Below are 27,745 nucleotides of genomic sequence, written 5' to 3'. Positions count from 1 at the left end.
CAAAAGGTAGATCTGGTATGTCTTGTGGGGTTAGAATTTGTTAGAATCTTTTTTACTCAGCAATGATATCCCCTAAATTTGTTAGAATGCATCTACTACTATTTTTTCTAAACGTACTACTAGAAAAGCATATATGGGCCAAAATGAGGAATATAGTTTTGATAATGATACATGATAAAGTTCAACAACTGCAAAGGACTCATCATGAACCCATCTTCTTCCTCAGAGTAAAGTTATACTCTATTTTGCCTTCATTAGTTTGAACTTTCTTCTTAGAACAACGGTGTTTCTATTTAATATAACCAACCTAAGCCTTAATGTAAAATTTATGTCATTCGATACTACAAAAAATAGTCTCTTTCATTTCTCTCATCCTCAAACACAAGTAGAGATTAAAGAAATATAGAGTTAGAGACCCTTAAGCACCCTTGCCGGCCCTAACAATGTACTGGGTTCGGGTTGGGTTATAGGGTAGGAAACTCAAAATTGCTCTGTAGGGTTAGGTCATAATTTAGTAAACCCAGACCCAACCCGAAAAATAGAATATGTTCAATTTTACAACTCGATCCGACACCACGGGTCCTCTAAATTGGGTCGGATCGGGTCTAAACAAGTCGGGATGGGTCGAGACATAGGTCAACCCGACCCATTTGTAGCCTTAGCATCACCATGATCGGTGAAGGCCGTTAGTGTCAATTGGTAGGGTTAATGTTGCTGATATGGGTCGAATGCCTTAGCACTAATAACTGCACTAAAGGATCTATAGCAGCCTATATTGAAGTATTTTCTTACACCAAAACAATCTTCTTAACACCTTCATCTTTTTTATTTTTACATTAGGGACTGAAAATACCGAATACCAGAGAATAACCTAGCATTTGTAGGTACTTAAACTGGGTCTACCTTATTTTTAATTTTTAAAAAGGAGGAACCATCCTATCATCTGTAGTAAACTAAAAGGCCATCCTATCAATATCCCTTTCCTCAAAACCCTACTTATATTGAGAGATCAACATAGCATCTCTGGGCAATATGGAAGGTGGAAAACTTAGAAAGAATTTAGATTTGAATATCTCAATCAATATTTTAGGATTAATATCTCAAAATCTTTTCCTATATGGTAAATTCAGGATTAACAACTATATATAAATATCATATATTAATTTAAAATATAATCAATATCATAAAATATTGATCAATATATATAATTTTTTATATTTTGTAGACTATAATCTCAAGATTTGTCTATTTATATTTCCCAAGGATTGAGATGATATCACATTAATGGCTAGGGTTGTGCAACACTGATTCAACCAACATCCATAGAGAAATAAGATCCCTACTTTTTTGGAATGCGATTGTATCATTCGCACAGAAGAAGGTTTCACCTTTCTTTACACCTATCCGTTGTTGGATCACCCACTACAAAGTACTCCGAATACTATTGTCCATTCACCTACACAGTTCTCAAAGCATATAGTGGATGATCAAATGGTGGATGGGTGCAAAGGGTGGTAAATCCTTATATGATGCTAAGGATACAACTATGATCCAACCCTTTCACTCTATTAGTTGAGTAGTTAACTTGGTTTGTATGACACTTGCTAAATACTAGTTATTGAAATAAACAAAAACCTAAGCTAGGAGCATATTCTCTTATTTCAAAAGGAAAGACCCGTTAGCCATTGGAAAGCGAAAGGAACCGTCCATACTGCAACGGCTACTTGGGCCTTCCTCTCACACGAGCGAACGAACGAGCGAGCGAGCGAGAAGCTCCCGAACAAACTTTTTTTAGATTCCCAAGACGCCCTTTAAAACCCCAGCGATCTCACTCTCTCTCTCTCTCTCTCTCTAGATCTGACACCAATTAGGGGTTTTCCCTTCTCCCAGCGCATCTCGCTCTCGTTTTTCTGGGTCTCTGCGGTCGCGTTGGAGGGGTGGAGCCATGAATATTTTCAAGAAGAAAACCTCCGCCAAAGGTTAGAGGCTTTTCTTGGTGTTTCTTTAGGGTTTTCCGTCAAGCATTTCATCCATCTGCGTTGGATTGGTCATGCATTGCTGTTTTCCGTTATATACGTTCGATCGGATTCGAGTGGGCCTAAAAATATTAAATTTTGACTTGAAAAAGCCGATAAGGTTGTGTTTTTGCTTTTGGCTGCTAAAATTTTGTTGGTGGGGTTTATATTTATATTTTTTTTGGATTTTTGCTGCCATTGTAGGTGTATTATGTGATTTTTAGATGTCAATTTGCTTTTCTCCACTAGATTTTGGTGTTTTCCTACTCCACTCCATATGAGAATCTAATCTTGTTTGCGACCCCGCAGATGCTCTCAGGACGAGCAAAAGAGAAATGTCAGTGGCCACAAGAGGTCAGCTTCCTGTTTTCAGATGTGTCTTGGGATTATTCTCCCCCAAACCCCCCCTCCCCCTCCCCCCTCTCTCTTCTCTGTCATTTCCCATTATACTGGTAATAATGACTGTTATTTGGCCACTTTTGTTATGGTCTGGTGGATTAAGTTTTATTTTTGGAATAAAGTGATGACTGTTATAATGGCCATTATTTAGTTGTTATAAGAGAAATTAACTTATAAGGACAGTAACAGAAAACCGACCATCTTATTTATTCATGCTTATGCTTGCTGGATAAATATTTATTTTTCCTGCTGATAGAAGGAACTGAAATTTTATAAAAAATATTTTATGCTGGTGAACAATGAAAATTGCCACTACGGCCACTATTTTCTGTTGCAAAATGGCCATCAAAGTAGGATAATTGGCTATTATTTATAATCCTGTTATGTATAATAGGACACAATGTGAGGTCTCTGAATCAATTGTAACAGATTCTGTTTTTTGGTACTAAAAAGCTTGTGCTATTTATTCCATTTTATGTCTTCAGGTGTTGAACGGGAGATTGCAGCCCTGCAAATGGAGGTAAACTTGCCTGCCCAAACAGTTGAATGCAAAATTTGCACATAGTTATGTTTTGCACTCTTTCTCAGAAGTGACTCATGACAGGAGAAAAAGCTGGTGGCAGAGATAAAGAAGACTGCAAAAACTGGAAATGAGGCAAGTTTGTTGGGTTGATACATATATCTTCATTTTTTCCTTAATTCTCCTTGATATCAAAAGGTTCTTCCTGTTCTTTCATATTGTATTCTATAGGTTTTTTAAAATTTACTTGGTAATTCAATCTTGGGCGTGTTATCTTATTTTCTACTCCAATATGCATTAAACACTTATTTGGCATTCTGTTTTTTTTCCAGCCTGCAACTCGGATCTTAGCTCGTCAACTTATTCGTCTGAGGCAGCAGATCACTAATTTACAGGGAACACGTGCACAAATAAGAGGTGTAGCAACTCACACACAGGTCAGGAATCCTGACAATACCTGCAGCAATGCTTTTAAGTTTTTTTTTTTTTTGTGAACACTAAATTTGTTGTTTTCTCAGGCAATGTATGCAAGTACCTCAATTTCTGCTGGCATGAAAGGTGCAAGTAAAGCAATGGCAGCCATGAACAAGGTAGGCTGAAAGCTCAAAATTTATATTGGTTGAGCAAATCGAGTGTCATCATGAAAAATTTAGAAGTTTGGTAGTTTGTTTTGTTACCATTCGATTTTTTTTTTAAAAAAAAAATTCTTATTGGGATTTGGACATGGAAATTTTTTGGCATGTTTCAGCAAATGGAACCAGCAAAACAGGCAAAAGTGATGAAAGAATTCCAGAAGCAATCAGCCCAAATGGACATGACGGTAGAGCTCTTTAGTATCTGATTTAAATTTTGATGTATTTTTTGAATACTAGTGGATTCTTGCAAAATTCTCAACCTTTTCTTTTTTCTTCTCTTTGTTATTGAAATGTGCGTTTAGTTTCCCTCTGCCATGATTCATTCACTACTAATTGATTTGAAATGTGAATGTTAACTGAAACCAGCCAAAATTAGGCGCCTAATCATTGTGCACACACAGACATGTGCTCCCTCTACCCACAACATGCACATATATATTTGAAAAATATTGCATGTTTGGCACAATTCTTCCCATTATTTTATTGCTGCAAACCTAAACATGCACTTTGTACACAGTAAGAATCATGATATTTGGTGCTCTATCCATTATACCTATTGGGTTACCATCTGTCTCAGACATTTTATAGCTGGTTCACCATTTATTCCTTGTGAGGACTGGCTGAAGCAATGACCAATAAAAATAATAAAAATGCTGATTCCATATCTTCACGCATTGCGTATCCTTTTTTCCAAGATTGACCACATGCTTCCCAGGTTCATCTTTCATATATTCCTTATGTAGGAGATGCAAATGGTGTGCTTTTCCTTTCACTTATCCACATCATTTGATTTTGGTCATGCACTTGTGTTCTGAAAACTAATAGATATGAATATCATTTGCTAGAAAGATATGCTATTAGAAGACACTAGGGAAAAAAAAACGAAGACATAAATAGCATTTTGAAGCATAAGAATTCTACCATTGCTAGATTAAGATTGTATTTTAGATGAAGGTTTCACCGAGTGTTAGTTCTATTTGACAATCCTTTGCATGGAATAGGGTTCTTGGGGGACTAGGTATAAGAGAGATGGGGTTGTCTTTTTTGCATCTTTCAACTGAAATCCTTCGCGAGTAGACCTGACCACGGTCCGGTTCTAACCGGAAAATCGGATCGAAACTGGAACCGTGTCTCACGATTCTTAACCAAATCGGAACCTTGAGGAATACGGTTCGATTAAGGCTCCAAGTTTGATGGAATCGAACCGGAACCGGAATCGGTGGTTCGGTTCCGGTTCGAACCGGAAAAAAAAAAGAAAAAAAAATAAAAGAATGGCGCCATCTCCCTTAAAATTCAAACGGTCACATGACCATTTGAATTTCCAAATGGCCAACGGCCCATATGAAAAATTTCCATATGGCCCCTAAATTTTTTTTTTTAACTTTTTCATCCAAAAGACAATTTTACCGCCTCCTAACAACTAAAAAACGGCTTGTTTGAGGGGCATTTTGGGAAACAAAAAAATACCCCCAACACTATATATACCTCTCCAAATCAAGTTTTTCACGACACCACTCAATCTTCCAATCTCTCTCAATTTTTCACTTTCTCAATTATTCAATCTATTCCAATTCTCTACACATTCCATAACTTAAATGTTTTTCTCTCAAAATTCAATCAAATTTTGAGAAAAAAATAATTACCTTCCATATAATTTTGTCATATAAAATTTCTTCCCATATTTTCATTTTTCCCAATCCAATTATCAAAAATATCTTCCTTCCGCTCAAATAAAGGCAAGAAAAAATATGTTCCAAATCCAAATTCTTGGGATCCAAATTACATTTCTCCATCAATTTCCGAATTAGATCTTCCCTTTAATGTTGAGTGCTATAATATGCCAAATACTTTCGATACAAATTACCGACCCCCCTCTATTGATGAGTTCGATTTAACTCAATCTTCCGAAGATATTGATCTAAATTATGAGGCAAATCCACAAGAATTGCATCCAAATGCAGCTACTCAAGAAAGTCATTCTATAGTTCCGCCATCAAATCCACAATCAAAAGGAAGGGCTCCAAAATCCGACATGTTTGTCAAGCATTTCAAGAAAGTGCAACTTTCAGATGGTTTATGGCAAGTAATTTGCAACTACTGCAGTCACACATTCAAATTTAAACTCGATGGTGGATATGGATCGTTCACCAAGCACCTTAACAGCAAGCATGCAACAGAAGTAGGCATCGATCGTTTACAAACACAAATGACCGAGTACACTACATCTAGTCCTTCTCCTCAATTATTTCAATATAATGATGCAAAATATAGGAATTCATTAGCAAAAATGGTTTAAGCAATGCATTTGTCACTTTTATTTTCTGAACATCCTGAATATGTTGCTGACTCAAGAAGCTTTACAACCTGCTGCTAAACGAATTCTAGGACTACACTTGTACGTGCCATAGTTAAATTATATAAAAGAGGCAAGCATGATTTATCTGAATTTTTTTTCATCTTTTAATGGAAATGTTTCTTTGTGTTCTAATATATGGAGTGATTATTGGCAAGTCCATTCATACATGGGTATCACATGCCATTGGATCGATGATGAATGGCAAATGCAAAAAAGACTTATTGCTTTTAGAAGTTTTGATGAAAGACACACTGCTGAAAATATTTGGAAACTAATAAAGTATGTTTTGGACGAGTATAATTTAGTTTATAAAGTATTTTCAATTTCTTATGATAATGCATCATCAAATACTGCTTCAATTCCTCATCTTGAAAAACTTTGCAAACCCTCATTTGGTGGTAAATATTTTCATATACGATGTGCATGTTACGTTTTAAATTTATGTGTTCAAGATGCTTTAAAATTCCTTGATCAGTATCTTCAGCCAATTAAAAATGCGTTAGAGTATATATGGTTACGTCCACAAATTATGAAAGAGTGGTTTTCTTTTTGTCGGCTTCATAATATGAGGCCAAAAAAATTTTCTAAAGATGTTCCAAATCGTTGGAATTCCACGTATGAACTTTTAAATGAAACTTTTCCTTACAAAGAATTATTATGTACTTTTATTGCAAATAATGTTTCTAGTGTGGTTTTATTTTTCCAGCTGTGGATGTTTGCAAAAAAATTATGACCGTTTTAGAAGTTTTTAATGATGCTTCTAATAATTTATCTGGTATTTATTATCCTACTGCTCATTTACTTATTTTAGAATGTGTTAATATTGCTGATGCTATTAAAACTTTTGAGAAAGATAATGATTTGCAAGCTCCTATTTTTGCGATGAAAATGAAATGGCTTAATTATTATAAAAATATTCCACCTCTTAATCTTGTTGCATCTATTTTTGATCCACGTAGTAAATTAGATGGTTTGACAGATTATTTTCATGCATATTATAGTTGTTTAGGTCCTTTTGCTACGTGGATAAAAATAGATGCAATAAGATTAAGAGGTGGAATATTTTTATAATAATTAAGCCATTTCACTTTCATCGCAGAAATAGGAGCTTGCAAATCATTATCTTTCTCAAAAGTTTTAATAGCATCAGCAATATTAACACATTCTAAAATAAGTAAATAAGCAGTAGGATAATAAATACCAGATCAATTATTAGTAGCATCATTAAAAACTTTTAAAACGGTCATAATTTTTTTGCAAACATCCACTGTTGGAAAAATAAAACCACACTAGAAACATTATTTGCAATAAAAGTACATAATAATTTTTTGTAAGGAAAAGTTTCATTTAAAAGTTCATACGTGGAATTCCAACGATTTGGAACATCTTTAGGAAATTTTTTTGGCCTCATATTATGAAGCCGACAAAAAGAAAACCACTCCTTCATAATTTGTGGACGTAACCATATATACTCTAACACATTTTTAATTGGGGCTGAAGATACTGACCAAGAGATTTTAAAGCATCTTGAACACATAAATTTAAAACGTAACATGCACATCGTATATGAAAATATTTACCACCAAATGAGGGTTTGCAAAGTTTTTCAAGATGAGGAATTGAAGCAGTATTTGATGATGCATTATCATAAGAAATTGAAAATACTTTATAAACTAAATTATACTCGTCCAAAACATACTTTATTAGTTTCCAAATATTTTCAGCAGTGTCTTTCATCAAAACCTCTAAAAGCAATAAGTCTTTTTTACATTTGCCATTCATCATCGATCCAATGGCATGTGATACCCATGTATGAATGGACTTGCCAATGATCACTCCATATATTAGAACACAAAGAAACATTTCCATTAAAAGATGAAAAAAATTCAGATAAATCATGCTTGCCTTTTTTATATAATTTAACTATGGCACGTACGAGTGTAGTCCTAGAAATTCGTTTAGCAGTAGGTTGTAAAGCTTCTTGAGTCAGCAACATATTCAGGATGTTCAGAAAATAAAAATGATAAATGCATTGCTTAAACCATTTTTGCTAATGAATTCCTATATTTTGCATCATTATATTGAAATAATTGAGGAGAAGGACTAGATGTAGTGTACCCGGTCATTTGTGTTTGTAAACGATCGATGCCTACTTCTGCTGCATGCTTGCTGTTAAGGTGCTTGGTGAACGATCCATATCCACCATCGAGTTTAAATTTGAATGTGTGACTGCAGTAGTTGCAAATTACTTGCCATGAACCATCTGGAAGTTGCACTTTCTTGAAATGCTTGACAAATATGTCGGATTTTGGAGCCCTTCCTTTTGATTGTGGATTTGATGGCGGAACTATAGAATGACTTCTTGAGTAGCTGCATTTGGATGCAATTCTTGTGGATTTGCCTCATAATTTAGATCAATATCTTCTGAAGATTGAGTTAAATTGAACTCATCAATAGAGGGGGGTCGGTAATTTGGATCGAAAGTATTTGGCATATTATAGCACTCAATATTAAAGGGAAGATCTAATTCGGAAATTGATGGAGGAATGTAATTTGGATCCCAAGAATTTGGGTTTGGAACATATTTTTTTCTTGCCTTTATTTGAGCGGAAGTAAGATATTTTTGATAATTGGATTGGAAAAAATGAAAATATGGGAAGAAATTTTATATGACAAAAATTATATGGAAAGTAATTATTTTTCTCAAAATTTGATTGAATTTTGAGAGAAAAACAATTAAGTTATGGAATGTGTAGAGAATTGGAATAGATTGAATAATTGAGAGAGTGAAAAATTGAGAGAGAGAGATTGGAAGATTGAGTGGTGTGGTGAAAAACTTGATTTGGAGAGGTATATATAGTGTTGGGGGTATTTTTTGTTTCCCAAAATGTCCCTCAAACAAGCCATTTTTTAGTTGTTAGGAGGCGGTAAAATTGTCTTTTGGATGAAAAAGTAAAAAAAAAAAATTTAGGTTCCATATGGTTGTTGGCCATTTGGAAATTCAAATGGTCATGTGACCATTTGAATTTTAAGGGAGATGGCGCCATTCTTTTCATTTCTTTTTTTTTTTTCCAGTTCGAACCGGAACCGAACCGCCGATTCCGGTTTCGGTTCGGTTCCATCAAACCTGGAACCTTAACCAAACCGTATTTCTCAAGGTTCCGGTTCGGTTAAGAACCGTGAGACACGGTTCCGATCCGGTTTTTTCCGATTCGGTTCCAGTCCGGTTCCCCCGTTAGAACTGGACCGTGGTTAGGTCTAGATGAATCATTGAGCGATATTACAAAGGAAAAAGGTCTTGGAGATGAAAATTGGGATACATGAAACAATTTTTTTAATTCTTGCAGTATAAAAAATTAGAATGAAGAGCGATCATTTCTTGAAGGAATATATGCAATTCTAACGTCATAGAACATCTTCCATTAAGTTTTTGATGTGTGATTTTAATAAATTAATTTTGAAAGCAGATATGAACCATCCTGGATGTGATGGTTTTACCACTTAAACTCAAGACTCAAGTGATATTGTTTAGGTAGTTTGCAGTAGCAGGTTGTGGCGAGGTGATACACTTCCTTAGAAATCTAATATATTTCCCTAGAAATCTAAGTGGTCCATTGTGGTGATTCATAAGTAAATATTAATTGTTTTTGATGAATGCAATGGTGTGGCTTGAAGAGAGGTTTACTAAATTTTTGTTCAAAATGTCATCTTGGCCAAAGCAGACTAGTCTAAAGTTGCTATTCTGCAACAAAAATTGATGTTTTTAATATCTTGGTTCCTTTGATCATGGGCTTTGTTGCATACGTAACTTTCTTTAGAGTTGTCTGCACATAGCACATGGTTGCTTTATACGCTGCTGGCCTGCTGCATTATGTTGATTACTGATCTGAAACTCTGTGAAGTTGGTGATGTTAGTTAAGGGTGTTAGGTGACAAGAACCATCATTGCCTAACCATTTCCACAGCATGATGTATTTTCTTCCCGCACTAGAAACTTTCAATCTTAGAGACGAACTTATCGATACATCTCAATCTATATAGATTTTTTGAACAGTAGTTTCTTTTCTAGAAGTCTGCTATTCATCAGAAAGCTGAATTGGATTTGCTTCGAACTACAGATCATAAAGTCTTTTCTGAGAAGGTAATTAGCATTTGAGTTTGGGTACCATTACTAGGGCTCTGTATTCTGACCCCAGCACTATCTTTGACCACATTTGTTCAATTCTATCGGAGCCAGACTCTTAATTTGATAACCATGATAACTGAACTTGAGTGATGGAACAACTTGCTTTTTTAAGGTTGCAGCTGTCCATGGTGGGTCTTTGAGACCATAGAGGACTGAAACTCAAAAGATAGAAGATAGCATATTCTCGATCAAGTCGTCAATGTCATATCTGTTTCCACAGTAACTGCATTAGTTACTCATAAAGCCTTTCTTTCAAGAAGTACTATATGATTTTCCAATGCAGATTGAGATGATGTCAGAGGCTATAGATGAAACTTTGGATAAAGATGAGGCAGAAGAGGAAACGGAAGAGCTCACTAATCAGGTAGACTAACTGCTGCAGTTTTTCAATTAGACCAGGATTACCATGGAATTGTTCTTTTAAAGCAGCTGCAAGTGAATCCCTTTTACCCTCAGTTTCCTCTTCAATTCATATCACATAGTTGAATCGACAATCTCATTTTCACATGATGTTCCTTTTCAGGTGCTTGATGAAATCGGTGTTGATGTTGCCTCACAGGTCCCCCCCCCCCCCCCCCCCCCCCCCCCCCCCAAATAATTTCATCAGGATGCAGTTTCAAACAACATGTACATGTTTAATTGCTTGATGCTAATCTATTCTCCTTTTTTCTTGATTTTTGCAGTTATCTTCAGCTCCTAAAGGCCGGATTGCAATGAACAATAAGAAAGTGGACAATGCTGCAAGGTACAAAACATATGTTGATTTTACTGTTCACTAAATGACGTTTATGTAATTATGCTTCATGCTCACTTTAAACAAGATAGTAATATCTAATAGAAATTAGTCGCTCTTTGCCTAAATTTCGGAATTGCTACAGCTATGAAAGTTGATTATGCTGATGTCAAATTTAAGTATCTGGAAGTCAGTGCAATGTAATCCCTGTAAGATTCCCAATGCGGAGGAATCAAATTTCTACTATATTTTCTTTAGATTTAAGACATCTTGTTTAATGCAACAAGCATAGTACTTTTGCTCTACAAGAAGTTGAAGTTGTCAAGTATAAAATGTCTTATTCGATGAAGTGATTTTTATCTATGTTCCATGTCTAAAATAAATTAGTAATATGGTTCACTATGAGATTATAGTTGTTCTCTGCACATCAAATCATCAAGAAGAATTTCTATTGAGTTCTCTGCACATCATATCTTGGGCACTACGAGATCACAACTGTACAGCAAATCATATGGTTATGGGGGGCTCATGTTAAGTATGTAGAAGTCGAAGATGACTTCAGATCTCTTTCCTTCTGCTGCTGCAAGGAAGTTGTTTCATGCATTGTGCTCAAAGCAAAGTAATTAGCAGTAAAAGAACTAAGTTATAGGAGGCAGAGATTGTAGCTTTGGGGAGGAAAAAATGATGTCATAGTATGTACATAATATGAGATGTGTCTCAGAGAGACAGAGATGAATATGAAATTACTGATTACAAGTTAGGACTTCTCTTTCATTCTACTCCTCAATTTGCATCTGTTTCTGAGACTATGTGATGTGTTTGCAGAGCTCATACAAATCCAGTGAACCCTGAAGTTGATGATCTGGAGAAGAGGTTGGCATCCCTGCGGCGCATCTGATTAGGCTAAAAGGGAATATATGCCTTCGTATGTAAACTGGTTACCATGAAAGGCTTCCTATTATTGTTGATAAAAGCTCTGGCTATAAGTATTCTTTTAGTTAATCCTAGAGTATATGTACCAAAGATATGAACCTTCTCATCTTTCCTAATTGCTACTAGTAGATTTGGAACTCTGAACTTGGAACACATGTGGAGCCATGAATACAGTTACCTACTCTTGTTGCTCTTACATGTTCATGCAATACATAAAAAAAAAACAGTGGGAAAATTCATAGGAAATGACCCTGGCTATGCACAAGAGACATGTAGAAACTACTGTTAAGTTGATTTGTTTCTCCATGAAGCTTCCATTCACTTGCATGGCTGATGTGGAATTACTTGTTGCCTGGAAAGCTTGTTACCTGATTACTAGAAACCATATCCATCTATTTTATCCATTCCTGAGCTCTGGCTTCCGACCAACTGAAGTTGCATACCTGCTTGGATTAACAAGATTCATTGTCTCTTCTTTTATTTATATATTGATTTACTTATTTCTTCTTAATTATTTTATTTTAGGTTATGACTGGGCGGATTGTTTGAAATTAGGGGTGCAAATGGGTCGCGTTGGGTTGGGTCATGAGTGATCCGATTCAATCCGGTTTTTTATCCGGGTCCTAATTTTGGATCCAGACCCAACCCCATAAAAGATCGGGATGGGTCCAACGCTACAATTTTTGACTCAATGAGTCATTCGGATCGGGTCGAGTCCATGTATAACTCAGACCCAACTAAAAAATTCAGGTCCGGTTCAGAACCGGATCAGGTCAATCCATCAATGGTTTCAGAATTTGTTTGCATACTTGCTTGGATTAACAAAATTCATTGTCTCTTTTTTTATTTATATATGATTTACTTATTTCTTCTTAATTATTTTATTTTAGGTTATGACTGGGCGGATCAGTTGAAATTAGGAGTGCAAATGAGTCGTGTTGGGTTGGGTCATGAGTGACCCGATTCAACTCGGTTTCTTATCCAGATCCTAATTTTGGATCCAGATCCAACCCAATAGAAGATCAGGTCGGGTCCAACGTTACAATTTTTGACTCAATGAGTCATTCGGGGTCGGGTCGAGTCCATGTATAACTCAGACCCAACCTAAAATATTCGGGTCCGGTTCAGAAGTGGATCAGGTCAACCCATCAATGGTTTCAGAAGTTGTTTGCATCCTGCGGGCCCAAATAATTTTACAGATTTAGGTCGGCGCAGGTTGTAGGATTGAAAATTCGGAATTATTCAATTTCAAATAGGTCAGATTGGGTCAGTCTAAATTCAATAAATCCAGATCCGATCCAGAAAATAGAACGAGTCCAATTTTTGAGGATCTGACCTAGATCCGCGGGTTCTCCAAAATGAGTTAGGTTGGATTTAAGAGCGTCGGTCGGGTCTAAGCAGGTTGGGTTGGTCAGGGGTCAATCTAACCCCCATTTGCAGCCTTGGTAAACTGGCAAACGTCTAGGCATTCAATGTGTTTAGGAGATGAAATTGGGCTGGTGAGACGGCATATTGTTATACCACCTCTTGGGTAAGTGGCTCTGCAAGATGCTTGGTTCCCTCATTTGCTACTTAAATATCTCATCTTCCTTTGATCTCTTTAACTGTTACCACCCATAGAGAATTCCTCCGCCCCCCCAACCCCCTTTTTTTTTATTATCTCCAAACCAGGGAGAATTCCAAAAGAGATGCTTCACTAATCTACACTTTTTTAATAGAAAAGAAAATGATAGCTATTTTGTTTTAAATATTAGCGATGACAAAAGCATCATCCATGGCAGAGATACAAAATAGCAAGAAAGATATTCTTTGGTCTAAATTGACATCTATCTTGGATCTGATTAGCTAATTAGTCATCAACTATATGATATGTCTCTCGCATAAATTTCCTATATGAATAATTTTTTTATATTTTATGGAAAAAAAAATTCATGTGGAACATTGAAAGCCACTTTTCTATAGGTTAAAAATTATGGTAATTTTTTTTTTTAAAAAATGGTCTTAAGGCTGTCATGATCTTTTAATAACTATATTTAACAGTTAATCTTAAACTATTAAAATATACTACTAAAAATTACCATAATTTTAAGAAGTTGTCAGTAATTTTTAATATAAAAATGCATTAATAACAGAATAGCACATTCCGATCCTTTCAATCATGGATCCGGTGGTGATGTTTATATTCTCATCGACCATTCAAAAGTCCAGTGGAAATAACAAATCTGACTGATAAAAGATCCACTTCATGGGATTGAAGGAAGAAATAAACAATAAAGCTAGCTTTCCATTCAATTAAATTTATGTCCATGGAAATAGTCATTTGATATCTTGTCTCTGCGACCCGCTCATGACAACATTGCCACCCAGTAGTATATTCTTCTTCGATTCAACCCAGTCAAGGACAAAAGAAGACCAGGAAAAAGCAAAGAACCCACCATGATCCATTTGCTAAGGGAACAGAATCATGCCTTCTATTCGAGATGCAGTGGGGGAAAGGGACTTCTCATCCATTCACTAAGGATGCAGCAGGAGGTCCCCAACAAAACAATAAATACCTGGCCCTTGTGGCCCAATGAATCATGAAGCCTCTTCTTTAGTTCTCACCCTATGCTATCTTTCATAATTGACCAGCCTTACTCTATACTCGTTGGATTCGCAGAAATTTTTTTTTCTTGTTGAAATATTTTTTCTGAAAAGTTGATACTTGAATATATGATACTTTGAAAAGTAGTTTTTGTATATTTTGGTTGACTATGAGAAAGTAACATATTACAGAGTGGCTTATACTTGGTCGAACATCTACTTTTCTGCTGAAATCATGTTAAAATACCTATTATACCTACAATAAATGAAAGTTCTTGCCCATTTTATCTAAACATTTAAGAGCGCTTTTGGAAAAAATTACTCGATTCCTAATTACAGAAAAATAACTTTTTCATTTCTCATGTCCGATCATCCTATGTGAGTTTTTCTTTTTCTTGAAATATAGGGTTCGTATCTTTTTATTTCATTTTTTTAAAAACTCTAGCCAAATATAAAACCTTTCTTCATTTTTTTTATCGACCACACTTCCTTCTTTCTCTTTCCGCCAACTAAACGAGTCCTATATGTTGGAATATCTACATTTTTTTTCTTGGCTTTGTCTCAACAACTTATTCTAAAAATACATTTATTTGGATAATCCAATTTCCAGAATTTGGGACAGTGAATAGGGGAAAAAATAAAATTTAATTCTAATCAATTTTTCACCTACCATTATTTTTCTTTTCATTCAAAATTTAGTAGATGAAACTCATACTCAATTTGAAATATATATATATATTTATATATAATAGATCATACTTATGCTCCGGTATGTCTAAATCTATATGATAAGAAGGGAGAGGAGAATCCCAGAGTTGTCCATAGCACTTCAAAGTTGATGCAAAGCAAAATATCTTCTCAGATGATACGTCCATTAAAGGCCCCACCAACATGATAAAGTTAGCCCCTTCATATGGTCATATCATGTTGGGATGTACAATCTGTCGTCGCTTTTTGCTGATGTCATTTTAAATAACTCCAAATTTACCAGCCTGCTCGATGACTAAATGTCCTAAGCCACATCTAGATTTGGCTCAATTAAAAAAAATGAAAATATAAATAAATAATAAATTTATTGTTAAAATAAATATAATATATTAAAAAATAATAACAAAAAATTGTTCAAGGTTGTTGGTGAGAATCTTTCAGAGATATTAGGCTTTAATGTCTTAAATAAGTTATTCATGCTAGTTTGTTTGGCTCAAAGACAAATGAACTAACTTAAGCTCAGCTCATTTACGTCAATATTGCTCACCCATATCCAACCAGGTCTTGTTAAGAGTCGTGTGTGAGGTTTGGTCCTACATAAAATAATTAGTGAGAGGTAGATGGTTAATATAGATGACTGGTCCAAAAATTTAATAACTAAGCTGGCTTAAGCTTTTAAGTTGAATTGGGCTGCAAGTTGTATATCAAGGTCTTCATTAGGTCGAACTTTAGCCCTTTGTTTCTCTCCAATAAGTGGTATCATAGCTTAGAATTGAGTCAGAAAAAATAATAGATTTCCATAATGGCGGGCCTTTTGAACCAAATTTAAAATTTCGAGATTTAATAGTACCAACTTTGCACCATGGAAGTTAAAAGATGGATGCCATGTTGGTAGCTAGAGTATATGATATGGTACTTAAGGCAAAAAGAAAAAAATTGCTAGATGGATGAAGAGTTCGCCTAGAATGGCAAGATGACGACGGCCAATCTTCATTTAATACTTGAGTCAGTTTAGTTTAAGGTTTCCTTGAAGACTGCTGCTAAAGGATTATAGAAAAAGGTGAGAAGCATGTTTGTCAAAAGTTATACCAAATAAGATTTTTCTGTAGGAGAGAACTTCATTGCAAGAGTACCTGAATCGGTTTAATATATTAATCAACTAGTTCATAGTGGTTGAAGTCATGATCAAAGATAACGAGAAAGCAGCTATATTATTTAGCTCGATGTTTGATTTGTGGGATGGTTGATCAATGGTACAACAACCCTCAATATGGACTCGAGGTTTGAGTATATATCGTTTAAGGTTGCTCGTTACCGAAGTAGACAGAATCTATAACGTCTCGAAGGCGTCTTATGGCTGTCGCTGCCGGTTGCAATCTCTAGATCAAAACTAAAAAGAAAGTGGGATTTTCGAAACCCTAGTTGCTTTAAGTTAATGAAGAAAAAAAATGGACGAAATGGACGAAGCCTTTCAGGCATGCAGAGTGATTCAAAAGATTTTATTTGAATCGGATATTCCATATTCGGGTTACTGTCTTAAGTGACGGTCATCTGACATGTAGGTTTCTTTTAGTTTAGATTTGGTTGATCACTTAATTGGTTCCTTGAGTTAACTTAACATAAACATTTTTTTTCACTTATTTTTGTTATATGAATATCCAAATCTAAATCCAAATCCAGAAAAATCAGATGTATCCACATCCATATATGTGTTCGAGAGATTTTTGAACTCATTGTCTGAATCTGTATTCTGATCCAATCGGACCAAAAAAAGTATTTAATTCCAATCTAAATCAGATACGGAAATAAATACGGTCAGATATAATCCGATCCGCCTCCAGCCCCAAACATAGCGGATGATATGCCATGTAACTCTTGAAGAGTGGGCTCTTGGCTGAAGTGGAAACATATGATGCACTTAGAAAAATAATTGCATGCAGAGCTTGATCTGAGAGTTGTGGACTGGACTTGAGTGGAATTAGATTAGATCATACATGAAGGAGGTGAATGTTGAGAATCAAGCATGGGTTGAAAAATTTGATGGCTTAAACCCTCTTAAGGTTTTCAATTGAATTCTTGAAATTCAATTTTTATTTATCAAGACCCTTTTTTTTTTTTTTTTCTTAAGAGGTCCAACTCCCACACACGCATAAAAAAGAAAAAAAAGCCACACACACACACACACGCGGCAAGGTCAATCAAGCCTTCGTGCCTAAGCAGCTAAGGCCTAAGCTATCCATCTTGATCGGTGATCTGAACCACACCCCTAAGTAACAACAGTCATTTATTCTCACCTGCGGTGCCCACAGACCCCACGCGTCAGAATCTTGAAAGCGAAATTTGATAGATCTATTTTTATATTATATATCTTTTTACGATAATAACCTCACAATCCCACGCGGAATTTTAGACGAAAACCGACGAAATCTCCTTCCTCTCGCTCTTCCTTTTCGTTTTTTTGGTCGGTTTCCTTTAAAATCAACCACAAAGAAACGAAATCGATTCCCTTCGTTCGTCGTCCCTGCGGGCCTCCGGAGAGGCGTCTCGAATCCCCCACAAGAAAAGAATCGGAAGGAGAAATTGTTCGTTGGGTTCGAGACAGTTATCCGAAGATCATTCACTTCCCAAGAGGGGGGGGTGGAGGGGTGGCGTTTCGTTGCGGAAGGGTTTCCATCCGGATTTATTAAATCGGAGCCGAGATTTGGGTGATTTCTCTCTCTCCTCCATCGTTGGATTCTTGGTTTCTCCTTTTCTCGGCTCGATCGGAGGTAATCCGGTGTTTTTTTGGATTTTTCTTCATCGGATTTATGATCAAAATCAGTTCTTTTAATGCCGGACGTGTCGTAAAATTCTTTTTGGTGATATTTATGTTAAAAAAAGGGAATTTTGGTATTGTGATATGGTTTGACCGTGGAAATTACTTTTTTATGATATTTTTGTTGAATTTTTGTGTATCATTGCATTTATTTATTTAATTAATCGCATTGGATATTGTAAACATTCTGAGAAATGCAGGATGGAGTTATTATACTATTCATTGGAATGAGATAAGCTATTATTGTTTCAGGATTTTTTTTATTGTATTTAGATTGATTGTTTTGGTTTTGTTATCCATCAAGATGTCTTTTTTTCTTCGTTTTTGTTACATTGGGATGTGTACGAATTTGCACTCAAATTTCAAATCCCCTGTTTTCTTGGTGTTTTATTTGAAGGTTTCAATCCATACTAGATCACTGCACCAATTTGTTCAGTTTCCCATGAGCAATTGCTTTTGCTTCTTATTCGAATACTTTGTAGCAGAGTTGTGTAAGATTGTATGATCTGCTTCCAAGTGAGGTCCTGTAGATATCTCTGAACTCATTAGGGGGTTCACTTTAGAAGAATAAGATTATGCTTTTCGAGCGATTGCTTTGCATACCAGAGGGTGTGGACTTGTAGTTTGGAATTGCTTGCCTTTGCAAATGATTCTTTAGCCAGGAATGCCATATATGCATGAAGCTGGAAGAAGGAATTGCTATTCCATGAACTATTTGCTGATTCTAGGGTTTGATGTATATACACTTTTCAGTTGTTGCATCAACAAATTAATGTAACATCGAACCTCTGTTGAGATAGTATGGAAATTGTCATTATACTTATATTAAGTGTACTTTCTATGTGAATGATAGTTATTCATGTTAGTAAGTTGTGTTAACAAGGTACTGAATTTTTACCAGTCAGCTGTATTTGATCTAACTGTTGAGTTACTGGAAATTCAGGCATGCAGAGCCAACTTGTGTGTAACGGCTGCAGGAATCTTCTTCTTTACCCTAGGGGAGCCACTAATGTATGCTGTGCAATATGCAACACTATAACTTCAGTTCCTCCTCCAGGTTATTCTATTTTGCTTTCTGCTTGTGCCAGTCAATTATTTTTTTATTAAAAAGTACTATTAATGATTATTTTTGTACTATCAAAACTATTACTACTATTAGTTTTATCATATATATGAAGTTTTATCTCATTGGGTAGTCTGGTGGGTTCACAAAAATTGGCTTGATAAATGGGACTAGGATAAGCACGTATTTTGCTAGCATAAAAGAATCATTATTAATTGGTTTCAATGCATTATGTATTTTTGTTTCTATTGCATGTTGTGCACTGCAGAACAGTACTTTGTTCCAAATAGCGGTCCTGATGGCCACTTTGGCTGTTTAGATGCCCTTGAATGCTGCTAAGGCCCTAGGTGAACCATTACATGGCTGAAAACTCGCATAGCCTTACCCCCACCCTCCCCCAACTCTGTAAAACTGCACATCCCCCTTCAGATTTCACGTTTGAGTTGTCTAAGAAGGGGAAATTGGTATTCTGTTGTATGGCAGAAGGTCATCTTTTTTTTCTTTAATTTTTCTGCAATGCCATTGCAATCATTATTAAAGGCTATTTTTCTCCTCTTTATCTTTTTATTGTTTACCTTTCTTTAGTCATCTTCTTTTGTTTTGTTTTCTCTCTTGCTTATTTCATCATCATCATTTTCCCATTAATTCTTTTCTTTATTCTCATATCTTTTCACTATTTACAAATAATGCCTTAGAAATTCTTTTGGGGGTTTGGATGCTTGAAAATTTTTAATTACTTGCTTAAAACATAGGCACTTTGTAATCCCGAGATGCTCACAATTGGCTTATGGAAACATTGAAAATGCTTATTTGTGGCAAAAGGCAGTCTTATTGACTATTGCAAGCAGTGCTAACTCAATTTTATGTATTCACTTACAAGGTAGAGCCAGCCAACTTGGAAAAATATAAACAAATCTTGTAACTTGGTATTTATTTTTGATTCAAATAGAGTTTCCTATCCTTGATTCATTAAAGATATGTAGTGGACATGTATGCGGTATAAGACAACATAACAATCATTCCCAACTTAAATTGGATCACTAATTGTGCATACAGTTATGCACAACTAACTATGATCTTATTTGCTACCAAATTACCATTCTTTTAAAGTAAAATGTTTTCTAGCTATAACTAGTCTCTATAAAGTATTTTGAAAGAATATAAAGGTTAAAGTATTAGATGAAATTTATATTAGATATTCCAAGATGCAGTTTCATCATTTGACTATAAGAAAGTCTTGCTTTAAGCAAAATAAGTTAGAAAAAGATGAACAATGTGTGGAGGCATGGGTAATTGATAGAGTAACTACTCACCTAAAGTATCTGAGGTTCAATCTTTTGCTATCATGCCATATCTAGGGCATGTCAGCCAATATTCTTTGGATCTGAATACAAATACAATTGACCCTAATGATATCAATATCTCCTTTGTTGTTCATTGAATTTGTGAATATGAGGGTGCCCCAATTTAAAAGATTGGACATCAATTAGTAGGTTCTGGTGTCATTAATGTTTTTGGAAATTGTATGTTTTGTTGGAGTAATTTTGTATTAACAACTTTGGGTATATTGGTTTCTTGTATCATAGGGATGGAAGTGTAACTAACAAATATTGTATTTAATTGGAGGCCTGACTTATTGTAATGAAAATGAATTCAACAAAATTACTACATGAGAGTTGTTGTTTAAGAATTTCTTCCTTACTTGAAAGTAGACTTGTTGAAAAACCGGATGGCCTGCCCAAGCTCGAACCATTTCGGACAAATTTGAGCTTGGTTGTTAAGCCTGAAGGCTTGGCTGGGCCTGAAATTTAAGCCTGCCCATTAAACGGGCTAGTCTCGGGTCTACATCAACTCGGCCTGAGCTCGGCCTAAGCCCAATATGTATATAATATATTTAATATATAATATAATATAACATAAACTGTATATTATATAAGATAAAATATAATATTTTTTTATCTTCTTCCTCACCTCATCCTTTCTGTCTCTTTCCCCCCACCTCCCTCTCCCCTCCTCCCACCACCCCCTGTCCCACCTCCCTCTTCCCTCCGCCTCCTCCCACCGGCCCCGTCCCACCTCCCTCTCATGTCTGCCTCCTCCTCCTCCCCACGAATCCGGCCGCCCTAGCCACACCCTGTTCCACCTCCCCCACCCCTCCTCCTCCTCCTCCACCTTCCACTGCTCTGGCCACCTCCCATCCCATCTCACCCTCCCGTCCTCCTCCTCCTCCCCCTTACTACGGCTGCCTCATCTACCCCTCGTCCCACTTCCTCCTCCACTCCTCATCCTCCTCCTCCCCCTCCTCCTCATCCTCACCAGTTCGGCGTCCCCATCCCACCTCCCCTCCTCCTCCTCCTCCTCCTCCCTGCCCACCAGCCCCCCTCGCCCGCACCCCTCTTCGAGTGCTTTTTTTTTTTAAGAGAGCGATTCTTTGGCAAAGCCTGCATCCTGGCCCGAAAGCTTGAAGCCTGATAAATAGCCAACTCGGGCCTAGGAAGTAAGCCCGAAAAGCGGGTCGGGCCAAACTCAGGCCCGAAAAAATTAAGGGTTACCTTAAGCGGAGCCCAACCTAGCCCTGCCTGTTGAGCAGGTCTACTTGAAAGAAACAAAAGCATTTTTTTTTGTAAAAGTAGATGCGTATTTAGGTAATAGTGGATTGGACTACTTTCTTGCATAAGCAAATATCAGATAATGACTTTAGGAGAAGCTAGACAATCTTGTTTTTGGTGCTTGCTTCTATGTTTATTTTCTTATTTGCTCTCCTTCCCCCTCCCTCCCTCTCTCCCTCTCTCTCTCCTCCTCTCTCTCTCTTGCCCCCCTTCCCTCCCCTAGCCCCAACCCCCCCTCTCTAAGCTAGGTCCCTTCTTTTGCTCTCTACCTTCTCATATAGTTCAACTGGGTCAGTCTAACAATGATATGACCTGGCACCTACCTTAGTAGGGGGATGGGAAAATTGGGCCCTGTCCCAAATTTTGAGGTGGATTAACCAATTGGGTTTAGAATAGAGCTGGGAAAATGGGAACTGGTTGAAACATAATTGATTGATAGGACTTGATCTAAAATGGTGCAGCTGTTATGTCAGGCCAATACATCCATAAGAGTTCTATCCAGACCAATGAATTAGCCTTTTTTTTATTCAGATCTTAGACCCCACATTCAATTTGCATTATGGATGGGTCATGCTAGGCTTAGATGCAAAACTGACTCATCCATTTAAGTGTACACATTCTAATTCTGTGCTAACCCATCAAAAAGTGTTTTAGCAACATATGCATATGAACTTCCAAAAACATGAAAAGGTTCTTTTACGAAAGTCGAGCAATGCTGAACAGACTTTAGAAATTTTCATTCTAAACATAATTCTTGATTAGCCTTTAGGGTGGGCAAGTCAAGCAATGCTGATCACACAATAGAAATTTCATTCTAAACATAATTCTTGAATATGCCTTTAGGGTGGGCATCAGTCTTATTATTCTATCCTGGCTTAAGCAATCATTCCTTCTGGTCTAAGTGATGCAAACTAATTTAGAACATTTGTGAATTACGTAATTATGATGAAGATGGAACCTTAAGTAAATATTTTAGCAGGACTGTTGATTAATATATCTTAACTTTGAGATAGAGATTATAGTTCAGATGTAACATATAGAGTATTCTCTTCTTCCTGCATTGTGTGTTTCTTAAGACCAGAGCTTTCTCTTTTTCTGTACAGGCAACCTTAAGTAGAAAAATTGTTTAGAAGCAGGGACCCTTTTTGTTTTGAAACTAGCAGGGGTGATCTGCACCCGCTACCCTATGCGCACCCCCACCTAGGTCAGAGCCCTGGGCCCTGGGCAGGCTGAGCCACTGCACAGAGAGTTGGAGAAATTAATTAATCAGGGGTCAAAAGGGGAGGCCGAGGCCGCCCGGAATTGAATTTCAACCTCTTGCTTAGAGGGCAAGAGGCTGTACCATATGGGACTAAGGCTTGTGTGTGGACATATTAACAGTTATTGAGGGCTATATTGGATCTTCGTAAACTGGTTTCCTGGGTATATATGTCTATATACATTGCTTATTTTGCATTAGCTAACTTTAGTGCAACTTAATAAAATGGATTTATGTATTTGATAAGATTGTGTTTTCAGAAGTTTGATTTGTAACTTCTGCAGGAATGGAAATGTCTCAGCTTGTATGTGGAGGCTGCCGAACTTTGTTAATGTATACCCGTGGCGCAAACGGTGTGAGATGTGCGTGCTGTAACACAATTAATCTTGCAAGATCAGGTATGCATTATTTATTTACACCATTAACTTTTACATGTGGAAGTTGCATTTACAGAAGTTAAAAATCAATGTGGATTTTCAAAGTATGAGATTATAAAGTTATTGGATGAAATTGTTTATCATGACTCCAGAAACCACATGCTGTTAAACATTTTTTCTTGGATTGTGCTGTTATTATTTATTCTTTCATCTTTGCTACTTTGAAATATAGAAGATTCAAGAAATACAGTGAAGAACAGCATTATGCACCGAAACTTTTTTGTACTGTGAGACTGTAGAGCGCCTTCTATACATGCTTGTGACTTTCTGTTTTATTTAGCTTTTTGGGTTAAGTAGGTCATTTTGGGACTTCAGCGATCTTGCCTTTGGAGTTTATATCTTGTTCTAGCAGAGCAAAGGGTATTTGCTTTTGCTCCTTATTTTTTGCTGGCATATTGTTTGAAAAAAACTTGTGAATTCTTCATTTTTTATCCTTGTGTACTAAAATGTCGCACCAGAAGTTAGCAATCTTGTTTGAAGTTGATCAACTGTCAGTGGCACCTCTTTACTGTTTTGGAAATGCATTTATTCGTGGAGTAATAAGATCTGCCTATAACTGAAAATATTAGTTGACATGTTATGTAATATTAAAATGGAGAATGGAACAGTTACTTCTCTGCTTATGCCACACTTACTTTTATGATGGAAAAATATAACTCTTTTACAAAATATATAGATAAATAATTTGAGATAGAGGTGGTTGCAATTCCAGAATTTTCCTTCCACTATATTTGCTAGAATTGACATTAGAGACAGTATTGGATTATGAAAGATGGATACACCTTTGAAAAAATAGTCAAATTTGGGAAGTAGGATAAAGTAGGCGAATCAACTAGGAAATATATTGACATAGGTCAAACAGTATAATGTACATATAATAAGTCTAAAGAAATTAATATTATACAAAGAAACCTATAGGCCAAGTTTATCTAAAGAGAAAAAAATCCATATTAATGACGTGAGTAAGTTGAAACAATCATATGTTTGTATCGGACAATTATATATAAAGCAAACAAATCCTTGTAGGGAAATACTAAACAACCATGCCTAAGTTTTCTACACCTCTTTCCGATGCCCGCCTGGTAAAGATAGCCTGAAATTTCCACAGTGAAAGTAAAAATTATCTCTTAGTGCTAAAATAAATCACCATTTTTTTGAATCAACCCTTTTATCTGGTCCAACCAAACTCACTTGCACGAACCCTACTCACCAACCCCCTTTCTCTCTCTTTCTCCTCCCTCCTTTTCTCTACTGATGCTATTTTTATGGATATCAAGCTTCCAGCCTCTCAAATCGTTCACATGTGAGAATTGCTAACTAACAGTACCCAAAACTACTTAATCAACATCTTTCTTTTGCTTAGAGTTATATAAAACTGAGATTTGACCTTTCTTATTCCTTTTTAACAAAGCTTAATTTATGATTCTTATTAACAGTCCTTTGGTGTATTTACACCCCTTTGGTAATCTACAAAATGTATATAATTAGGTTTTCATTGTAGCTTTGTCGTTTAAGTCTTCTCTATTTGGAAGTGGTAAGCTTTGCTTGGAGACATCGTCATGTTCATGGGCTGGATGGCCTGCTCAAGTTGGAAGCATTTTGGACGGGCTTGTGCCTGGATTTTAAGTCCAAGAGGGCAGGCTGAGCTCATGCTTAGTTTAGCCTGGCCGGTCGGAATATTATATTTTATATAATGTATGCTTATGCCTTAGGAATCCGGTTTTAGTAACCAAAAAAATATTAAATAGCTCTCTTTTATACGCCAACTCTCCTTATGAACTACCATAAACACAAGTTCATGACCCTTACCAATCCCTTTAAAATATTTAATCTTTGTAAATATTTTTTACACATTTTTTAAACTGAAAAAATGGTCCAGGAAGCCCGAGGCCCGCTCAAAGTCTGAAGCCTGAGTAAGTATGGCTCAGGCCTAGGAAGTAGTTGGAAGACCAGGCCAGGTTGGGCTCGGGCCTGACTAATTTCAGTTATATTTTTGGCTGAGCCTTAGCCTGAACTTGGCCCGGTCTGCCCATTTAACTGGTCTAACTGTCACACGCCAACCAGAGTGGCCTATACAGTAAATGATGGCACATGCCATGTCATGATGTGTTGAACAATAAAGGTTTAAGAGCACATATCTCAATAAGGAGTTTACTAAGCTGACATGGTCAATGTAGGCCAATACTACTCCTATACCAGGTGTCCCAGCCGGTACCCCATATCAAGCTGACGCCGAGTGCTAGTACTAACATAGCACGGACGAGCGTGTGTTGGCAATTGAAACCATGGATGGATGTTCCCTATTATGTTCTCAGACAACATTATAGTCATTTTTGTATGTTGGAGGCTATATATGTGAATGGATCATGTATCATTGTTTCTCACTTTGATCAAGAAAGAAGTCTCTTGACTTTTCCTTTTGAAATTAATTAGCTTAATTATAAATGATCCTCCTGATGCTTTGGTCAATATTCCACTAAGGAGCTCTTCTCAATTGTGTACATATATGCTATGCTTGCATTTTCCTTGTTTTTCATAAATTAACATGATATTAAAAATATTTTTTAGGTCTAGATTCTTGCCTTTTTTTCAATATAATATAAAGAACCAAATGCACGTCATTAGTTTGCACTATTTCCATGCATGTTTTCTCTTTCTAGATGCCACATTATACGCCACATTATAGGACGATCTAATTTCTTTCCCCCGGTAAAAAAAAAACCAACTCACCGGCACGCAAACACCAAAAATATAGAGGGGGAGGGGGTTGCTTCTTGAAGTGGATCATGACCATTTGTAAAATTTGTTAGAGGAGAAAAATTATATGTTTTATTATATATTGTACATGTATGACTTGATGAGGGCAATCTGGTATCTAAAATTTTGGTGTCATGAGATTTAATCTGTTTTACCCTTCCTGAGGGGATTGCTTACCAGGAGATTTACCACTTTTGTAGGAGTTTCATTTGTACGATGGTTGCAAGTTTCATTACTTGCCTGCATTACATTACATTTTAGAGCTGACCTTGCATTCCTGAGAGTTGCGAAGTACTTTATATATACCGTTGCATGTACATCTGAATGGAAGCTCTGGAATCATTTTCAGTTCAGTAGAAATTTAGTTTTGATATTTTCACCTGTAGAATGAGGAGCTACCTATAATATTATGTTCTAATCAGGTTTGCTCATGCAGCAAATCAGGTTGCTCATGTGAACTGTGGCCAGTGTCGTTCAACACTGATGTATCCATATGGAGCACCATCAGTCAAATGTGCGATATGTCATTATGTTACAAACATAGGAGTATGTTGATATCTCCAAACGGTTCTTCTCTTTTGTTTTTTCCAACTATCTCATGACAACATCTTATATCGATTTTACAGGAAGAATCTTACAAAATTCAATCTTCTCCTTGCTCTTTCCCTCGTGCAGGCAAGTAATATGAGAAGTTCCAATCCCTGCAGCGCGTAGGCCTAATGAATCTGCAGTCATGCCATCATCCACTTCAGCTGTATGTTAACTTGTCTCTATTATTTTTTTTCCTTCTTTTTTTCCCCAGTTAACCTATAGGTTATGAGAATTACTACTCTTCATATGCTATGTGCTTAAACTTCTGTTTTGTTGTCATACTTGCTTCTCAGGCCCAGACCTGTTGTTGTTGAGAACCGATGACGTGGATGAAAGCGGCAACTGGTAAACCCTATATACCCTTTCAGCAGTATCAGTATGCTCTGCTGCTAAGTTTATTAAAGATAATATAAATTGCTGAACAAAGTGATAGTTCATCTTCTATGACACAGGGGTGAGCCAATGTTGTAGTTGGAGTCGCCACTGGGAAAAATGATGCTCTACCCATGTTGGCAGTGGTATAAATTGTTGTAAAGTTGGATATAATTAAGATCTCCATTTTGGAGCTCTGCTGTCTGATAGAACAGTTATGAATGCAAGGCATGATGACATGTTTTATAAAACAATTGATGCTTACTCTAGCCTAAATACATGTATTCTTTTCATTTGTATATGAGCTGTGTTAGAATTTTAATGTGCAGGTTCCCATGATAATAATACTATAGGAAAGTAGTAAGTGGTGTCATGATTGGGTTTACCATGTTGATACCCAGTCAGGCTTGTGAATGATTATCCCTGTAATGAATAACTATTCCTGTGGATTTATCTGTAAGGCAAGGTGTTGTTAATTGTGTTTGTGACAGTGCTAACCAGATGGTGGCATTTGGTTGTTAGCAGCCTGTTGTTTCTGAAGGTTATTACCCTGTTTTGAAACTTTTTTTTTTTTTTGAAAAATTATAGAAACATGTTTTCTACTTTGTTCGATTTGCATTTATACCTTCTTGGGTTTAAACATATTTTTATTGAATTTTTTGAGTGGCCGATACTGACCCAATATGATCTTGCGTATCGATCCCATCCAACATCATTTTTTTTTGTCTTAAACGTGATTGATGCACTGGTCCGGAAAGACCGAAAAAACCCTTTCT

At 36.3% G+C, this 27,745-nt stretch overlaps 2 protein-coding genes across 3 annotated transcripts; both read left to right on the top strand.

Moving 5' to 3' along the window:
• The first annotated feature begins 1,805 nt into the window (after positions 1-1,805).
• On the top strand, positions 1,806-12,017 carry LOC103717908 (vacuolar protein sorting-associated protein 2 homolog 2). The gene is made up of 11 exons (XM_008806467.3): positions 1,806-1,979; positions 2,325-2,369; positions 2,900-2,934; positions 3,019-3,069; positions 3,267-3,371; positions 3,453-3,524; positions 3,683-3,754; positions 10,394-10,474; positions 10,634-10,669; positions 10,794-10,855; positions 11,669-12,017. Exons 1-11 carry the CDS (start codon positions 1,946-1,948, stop codon positions 11,739-11,741), a joined length of 666 nt encoding a protein of 221 aa, XP_008804689.1. The 5' UTR covers positions 1,806-1,945; the 3' UTR covers positions 11,742-12,017.
• Positions 12,018-17,498: 5,481 nt separating this feature from the next.
• Positions 17,499-27,445, top strand: LOC103717907 (protein LSD1-like). Of its 2 annotated transcripts, none has more exons than XM_039114393.1 (6): positions 17,499-17,835; positions 18,826-18,939; positions 23,097-23,210; positions 26,443-26,552; positions 26,682-26,760; positions 26,879-27,445. In XM_039114393.1, the coding sequence occupies exons 2-5, from the start codon at positions 18,828-18,830 to the stop codon at positions 26,718-26,720; spliced, it is 375 nt and encodes a 124-aa protein (XP_038970321.1). In that variant the 5' UTR covers positions 17,499-17,835; positions 18,826-18,827; the 3' UTR covers positions 26,721-26,760; positions 26,879-27,445. The 2 variants fall into 2 exon arrangements, with proteins under 2 accessions (XP_038970321.1, XP_038970322.1); XM_039114394.1 differs by having other exon boundaries at positions 17,505-17,772.
• Positions 27,446-27,745: the final 300 nt, after the last annotated feature.

The sequence above is a fragment of the Phoenix dactylifera genome, chromosome 16 (genome assembly GCF_009389715.1).
Source record: "Phoenix dactylifera cultivar Barhee BC4 chromosome 16, palm_55x_up_171113_PBpolish2nd_filt_p, whole genome shotgun sequence".
Taxonomy (NCBI): domain Eukaryota; kingdom Viridiplantae; phylum Streptophyta; class Magnoliopsida; order Arecales; family Arecaceae; genus Phoenix; species Phoenix dactylifera.
This window is presented reverse-complemented; position numbering and strand designations above follow the sequence as displayed.